Source organism: Panicum virgatum, chromosome 3N, assembly GCF_016808335.1.
Source record: "Panicum virgatum strain AP13 chromosome 3N, P.virgatum_v5, whole genome shotgun sequence".
Classification (NCBI taxonomy): Eukaryota; Viridiplantae; Streptophyta; class Magnoliopsida; order Poales; family Poaceae; genus Panicum; species Panicum virgatum.
This window is the reverse complement of record NC_053147.1, coordinates 40972928-40980225: the sequence shown is the minus strand read 5'-3', so window position 1 is coordinate 40980225 and position 7298 is coordinate 40972928. Positions and strand designations below refer to the sequence as shown.

General features: G+C 41.8%; 1 protein-coding gene across 1 annotated transcript; it reads right to left on the bottom strand.

The window, feature by feature from the left end:
- Nucleotides 1-1253: 1253 nt before the first annotated feature.
- Nucleotides 1254-1878, bottom strand: LOC120664062 (protein STIG1-like). The gene has a single exon (XM_039943061.1). It carries the CDS (start codon nt 1823-1825, stop codon nt 1436-1438), a length of 390 nt encoding a protein of 129 aa, XP_039798995.1. The 5' UTR covers nt 1826-1878; the 3' UTR covers nt 1254-1435.
- Between the last annotated feature and the right edge of the window lie 5420 nt (nt 1879-7298).

Genomic DNA, 7298 nt, shown 5'->3' with positions numbered 1-7298 from the left:
ATTTCAATATTTTGAATATGCTATTCTGATATTTTTACCAGTTAAATCAATAATATATACTTGATGAAAGCTAGATTTGCCTACCAATTGGGCTTCACTCTTGTCCCCAAAATAGGAGATTAGGAGTACAGGACCTGTAGATATGAAAACTCGTGGACCTTTATTCACCTCTTTTGACAGAATTATAAGAAACCATCATGAAATTCTTTCATTGGAGCAGTTGACTTAGTACTGTTAGTAAGATCTTTGAGTAGGATCTAAAATAGAACATCATGCTTAAGTTGGCGGGAACCTTCCAAAGTCGACCATGCTTAAGTGATGCAGAGGCCAAATGGTTCCTTTTTTCAACACCATGCATGCCTATGCATTGATTGACACGTTGTATCTGTTTGCCACACAGTTAAGAAATACTCCCTCCATCCAATTTTGATAGATATATTTGCATATGGCACAATGACCAAGGACAACAAATGTGCTTATCAATCTAATAAATGCAACATAGATTTTTTATTGGTCCTCTAATATTTTAACTGGAAACTCCTCGTTACTAGTGCTATTTATTGCTACAATCATGCCAATAGCAAATGTAGCTATTATTTTTGAATATTTAAGTTTTTGAAATATATCTATCAAAATTGGATGGAGGAAGTAATATTTCCACGCTATTCTGTGGTTAGAGGTTGACTCTATGAAGAACACACGTAAGAACGAGACGTCTTTTATGCCAATTAAAAAAGAAAAGGAAACACACGCCTTCCTAACAAAGGAAACCTCGCTGATTAAGTCTATTGTTGTGTATATAATTAATGTTCATGAGAAATCAAATGAAACCCTTATATTTCGCAAAAAGAAATTAAAACCTTATATATTCTTGGCTCGCCGATCGCCATTAATTCTCACCTGCTCAATCTTGATGAAGCGAGTGCCATACCCGTGACTATCGGATACCTTAGGAAAATTGCTGTTGCTGATCATCATGAATGTAAAGATATATGAGATATCTGTTTGCCGATATATAAGATAGCCACAGGACCGTTCTAGAGTGACATTATATACTCAACTACAGAAACAATTTTATCTGTCGATCGAATTTGAGGAATAATAACAGTGTCGTATACAATTGAATAATAATGTACTACTACAACAAACAATCTCAACTTTGATTTGTTACATCTTCCGATGGCGTCTCACAGCCAGTGTGTAGAATCGAAAGAGAAGTTTAATTTGAGATCGAATTTTTTTAGGACAAATAATTTCATCCTAAAAGTTCACGCACCAGCGTCTCTTCCCATTCAAAATAGAACCTTAGAATACTTAACTCCAGTCAGCAAGCTAGTGTTCCCACTTTCGCGGTTTCCATCGAGAATATAGCAAGTCATGATCATTTGCAGCAAACAAGATCTTCACAAAGCTTTCACAGTCCGATTTTGGTACATTAAGCGTAGTCACAGAAACCATAGTTACACTTCTTGTTGCTGCACTGGTTCCCGCACCTGCCGCAGTTGTCCTTGTCGAAGTCCAGGTCGACGCAGCGCCCGCCGCAGCAATTACCGCGGCGACTCTTGCACACCTTGTTGCAGCCGCCGCAGTGGTACGGGCTGGACATGGCGTCGACGCACTGGCCGCCGCAGCACGTCGCCCCTGGGCTCCCCCGCTCGAGGCAGACGGAGGCCGACTTCTTGGAGCAGTCGTAGACGGGCAGGGCGTTGGCCGCTAGGAACCGGCTCCTCCTGGGCGTAAGCCCCGCTTGGCCGGCGGTGGCGACTGGTGGCACGATGACGACCGCGGCGAGCGCCATTATGAAAAGCACGGCGAGGCTTCTCATGACGCGATTGGTTTTCTTTTTTGGCCTGCTGTTCCCGCCTTATTGAGAAAGAATCTAAGGGAGGGGATCGGCGAGCTCTTGTCTGGAGGGAAAGGAAAGCTTATATATATATAGGGGAGACACAGCCGTATGGCAAATGAAAGTCTGCAGCGTGCTACACGCATGCGCCGGTTGAGTACGTGAGTCCCGAATCAAAGAGCATGTAACTAAAACCAATATAAAGCACGGTCACCGACCTTCCAGCTAGCATTATTACCGCTAACGTGAAGCCGAGATTATCGATCAGTCTACAGACGACGCCTATGTTGCCCTTTAAGATGCCTTTGCACGTTTGCTCGTACATTGTTCCCCTCCAGCATGTAGAGCTGACTTTCTAGCGGACCTGCACATAGGTGGTAATATTGTCAAACATTTACCCCATCAAATGCAGGTACACTCGTGGCTATGAACATTTCCACAAGCATGGGTACCCCTTTGAAAAGCTAGACCCATAGATCTTTAAATTAGCAATGTCGTCACAAATATCTCGCTGTGGATTGGCATACCACCCATCAGATTTTTTTTATCTATTTCTTATTCTCCTAATAAAATTACACTCAGGGAGTTGAGTACAAATCGCTCCTATCATCCATTTGCTGCACCTAATCATTTTTCTTGATTTGATTAAATTTTGTATTTAAAATTCACCCACCTGATTTATTTATCTATTTCTTGTTCTCCTAATAAAATTACACTCGGGGAGTTGAGTACAAATATCGCTCATATTATCCATTTGTTGCACCTAATCATTTTTCTTGATTTGCTTAAATTTGGTATTTGAATTTCAAAATAATATAATTAAATAACCGTTATTAACCTCCATTTGTTGCACCTAATAATTTTTCTTTATTTGATTATTTTTTTATTTAAAATTCAAAAATAATATAATTAAATAACTGTTATTGACCGCCCTCCACCTCTAGCGAAAGTGTGTCTGATAGGATTCGAAATCGGATTGACTACTCCAAAGCTGGAGCATTTAGCCACCTTGACCTCCTCCCGCGCTTTCAAGAACCATGGATCATTATTTGTGAAACAGTTTCTTTGGCCCCCTAGTTCATACTTACAGTCGCATACTCTAAGCACTCTAGAAAATACACGGCACCCAACGACATTTTTAACTTACTGCAACATTGGAAGTTTACTTCTTCGTGGCAAGCAAAGTCGGGCTTTCCTTTCCGGACCCGTAAAACGGTGTCAAGATATTCTAGAATATACAACCCTCACATGGGTAGGCAGATTTACGTTGAATTGATATCCTGACCTTAACAAAAAGAACAGAGTACCAAGTATGGGAACGCCCCAAAGCCCCAATCACACACTAGCCACCGTGCCCTGCGTGGAGCGCAGGGCCGTGCCTTCGTTTCTACACACCGAAACCAAGGAGACGAATCAGACGACCGTGTGGAATCATGCATTCTGCATGATCTGCATGTAGCAGCAGCCTCCACTGCACTTCTGTGTTCAGATTCGTGGTACAAAACAATTCGACAGGCCGGATTCGTGCTCGCGTTGAACTTCTGCAGCTCCCTGATCTTCTGCAGCATATCATGTCTCCTGACCAGTTCTTTAAATTGAAGTCAGCATGTGTTTGGTGATGCAGGGGAACTGGCAACAGAAAAGGTCTACGTTGGCTGTCGTAGACACTAATTTATTGCAGAAATGATCGAGCTCAAACTTTTGTAAATAATTGTTTGGATGGTTCCTGGCATGCGCTTTCTCATATCCTCCACTTGGTCGCCCCATTGATCAATGAGCTAGTCGTCGGCTGCGCTAGGATGTGAGCAAATATAAAGAATTCAAATTTGATTTTCTGTGCATTAGCCTTAAATTAAAAAATCTCAGCTCTTCTTTTTCTTGGATCATTTTATTTAATTTAAAATGGATTTGATTACACAAGATTAAATAACCATAAGCTGCCAATTAGGGATGAAAACGGACGGGAACATGTAGGAGAAGTTCTTGCCTATTTTTTTGATGAAATAGGAGGGGTAAATCCCCTACTGATTATATTATATTAAGAGTAAAACAAACAAATGTGAACAAAGTGACAAGGAGACCTCATGAGACAAAGAAAGAAAGGAAAAAAAATGAAGAATTACACAAGAGTTTCTAGCCATTCTAACATAATAGGTTTGTTTGTAACGACTTTTTGCTCTTAGCGTAACTAAGGCAAATTGAGATTTGAAGCGCCAAAAGCATTCCTCTGATGAGATCTGTAATCCTTTGAAAATAATATCATTCATCTGCATCCATTACTCCAGCAATAGAGTATGATGATGCCCATAAAAAATGGTAGATTTAGTTGATCTTGAATTTCCTGAAGAGCCATGAGAGGATCTGTTTCCACAAAGACAATATCAAGCTTAAGCTAGCAGGTCTGAGCAAAGGGGCAAGTGAAGAACAGGTGTGACAAGGTTTCCTCGGTGCAAAGGGTGCAGCAAGCACAATCATAAGAGGGAAAAGCCATGTTTCTTCGTCTAAGGGAGCTCTCTAATACTGAGTCTATCTCGAAGAAACAACCAGAAGACCACCTTATATTTGTTAGAAGCAAAGGAAAACCTTATGTTTGTTCTAACAGGCTGATTTCCAGAGCCAATGATAGAGTAGATGAGTCGGCAAGTGACCTGTTAAATGGGCATAAGCCTTAGAGGAGGAGAAAAAAGGAGTGCCCCAAATGTATGACCAGGTATCATGATCCTCAGAGACAGGTAAACCATTTAAATCTTGTGCTAATTCATGAAGTTGCTGGGCAGCTTGTGTTGAATGGAGAAGATGGAAGAGAATCTCAGGTCCATCTGCATTTCGTGTAGCAATGAGTGAAATTTCAGTGTTTTTGGCAAAAGAGAACAGCTCAGGAAATTTTTTTACTATATTCATAAGTCCATATATGATCTGGAAAGAAAAAGGGTAAAGAAGATACCACATCTTTTTTTTACTCTTGAATATCATAGGAAAATGTGCTACCTTAATTTCTGATTGTAGAAGCTGGCATGCTTGTCCACACCTGGAATTGCTAGCATCTTGATCCAGTGTATAATAAAATAAATCCACTAAGATTCCCCTTGATCGAATTGATCTTCAAATTGGTTAATGAGTAGAAATATATCAGATTTGTGGAACACATCTCCAACAGCACTGATTTGTGAAAAGCATTTCGAACAATACATAATTTGATGTGAGCAATCACTATAAACAGAGTTTTGCTAATTACATCAGTGATATAGAAGTGTTGACGCAGAATTGGTCAACACATAAGCGCTAGAACGCGCGGATCGCAAACGATCGCATCACCAGTGATGAACACCGGCGACCGGTCAGACCAGTCGCGCCAACCGGTCAGACCGGTCGGGCACAGAGAACACTGCAGTCCTAAAACTGTGAGCTCGGGAGGGACCCCGTCGGAGCTTGCAGATCTAGAGTTGTCTTGAGGTCGGCAGGCCACTTGTTGACGCTCCTTAGCGCCCCGATTTGTATACCGCAAGCGCATGGTTCGTGTAGCTTTTCCCTTAGAGTATTCCCCCAAGGTTTATCAATCCGTGGATCGACAAAGAACTACCTAAAGTTTTCCATCTAATCTAACGGATCTATCCTAACATGAAGCATTGATTGCATATAGAGGGTAAACCTTTGACAGATATGAGTGATGTGTAAAGGTTGATCTCATCCATGAATATAGGTGTAACCATAGCTAAACCAAAGACATGACTAGGCCTATCGTCATCTAGTTGTAGTTCAAGCTAACGAGCAAATAAATCATTCATCTCAATCAAAAGCATCTTCAAACTCAAAATCTACAATTCGATCCCTCGATACTCCGCCTACTATGTGGAGACGGCCTGTCACGACGCCCCCCTTTTGAACGAAATACCCTGAAGCAAGTCGAACCCCCTTTGGTAGTTCCGCCATGAACCTCTAGCCACCATGACTACAAGATCACGCTAAGAGATCTATCTCGATAATAGATCTAAGATGAAGCAAACCCAAAGAAAAGAACGAAATTGAAAGAGAGAACATGATCGCTAATAGATTCGGAAGACATGATTATCATTACTCACATAATAGATTCGTTTGGATCGTCACCACCGAGTACATACCATTGACGACTCCATCTAGCTCATGAACTCCACCATGGCACAACCACGCAGGGAGGCCATGGCAGCTAGGGGTGGCCTAAGCCATCTCCTAGACAACTTCGAAGACTTGCGGCGGCCGTCATCTCCCTCCGGTCTTGACCCTAGGTTTTCGTCGAGTTCTGGGTGGATGGATGCTTCGAGTTGAATAAGGTGCGAGCTATTTATAAGCCGAGGAAGCCACCGGTCGAAGGGGAGGCCGAACCGCCTCAGAAAAGGGCTAGGCCGGCTGGCCCCATGGGCCTAGGCCGGCCGACCTACCCCCTTTCGGGCTCGCCTCGGTCTCATTTTTCACGTGCAGACTCCTCGCATCTTCTAGAGTTTATGTCCGTCACGATTGCACCCCTTTTGACGTCGTTATCTTGGAGATATCTTCGAGGAAAGGATAGGATAGGGAATCCTTCCTTAAATCTTCATTTGCTTTGCTTAATCCCGAAGTATCTTGATCTCATCTTCGTGGACTTGGTCCTTTGGGCTCTCTTGGAGGATGGATGTGCATGAATGGGCTTCGAATCAACATGGGCTTTGGTCCTCCCTTTGGACTTTGGCCTTCGTCTTTCTTTGTGTTAGCGCTCGATCACGGGCCTCGTCATTTCATGCTCCAAAATAGGCAAAAAACCTGCAAAAACAAAGTTCCTCCAAAATATATGTGCAAACGTGAAAATGACCAATAATTAGGCCGGGGTTAGGACGGTTAGTGATTTTGATATTAAATTCATGCCATTATCAAGGATAAACAAGGGATAAAGTGGGTACTTAAGGAGCGCCAACATTCCCCCCATGCTTAAACCTTGCTCGTCCTCGAGTAAGTCCAGGAGCTTTACTTATAAAGAAATCAGCGTTGCCCCTCAATGTCCTCTCTGCACTTAGTCATACATAACAAGACATATTGCTCTCTCAAGTATTTAGCATTTAAGTTCATGTTGTGACCGGCTACTTTTTCATTATGGAAGATAGACTACCAATTAAAGAACAAGCCACAATAATAAATAAATGCAATGCTCTCAAACTTAAGCGAACTTCAAACCTTTACCTTGTTTCATCGTGAAGAGTTTTTAAAAGAATGCATATCAAACATAAGTGAGGTTCTCTTGCAAAAGATCATGGAAATACTCATCTCATCAAGTCACTCAAGCCTACGTTAGATTGTTTTCAACCTATTCTACTCATATATAAAAGTGGAAGGCTTATATGGAGCTTGGTAGGTAAAAACAATCCTAACAAAACATTATATCTGAAATATTGTCAAACTAAGAGAGAGATCTATTGGATTTACTGAGACTAGTCAAAAAGGCCGTTGG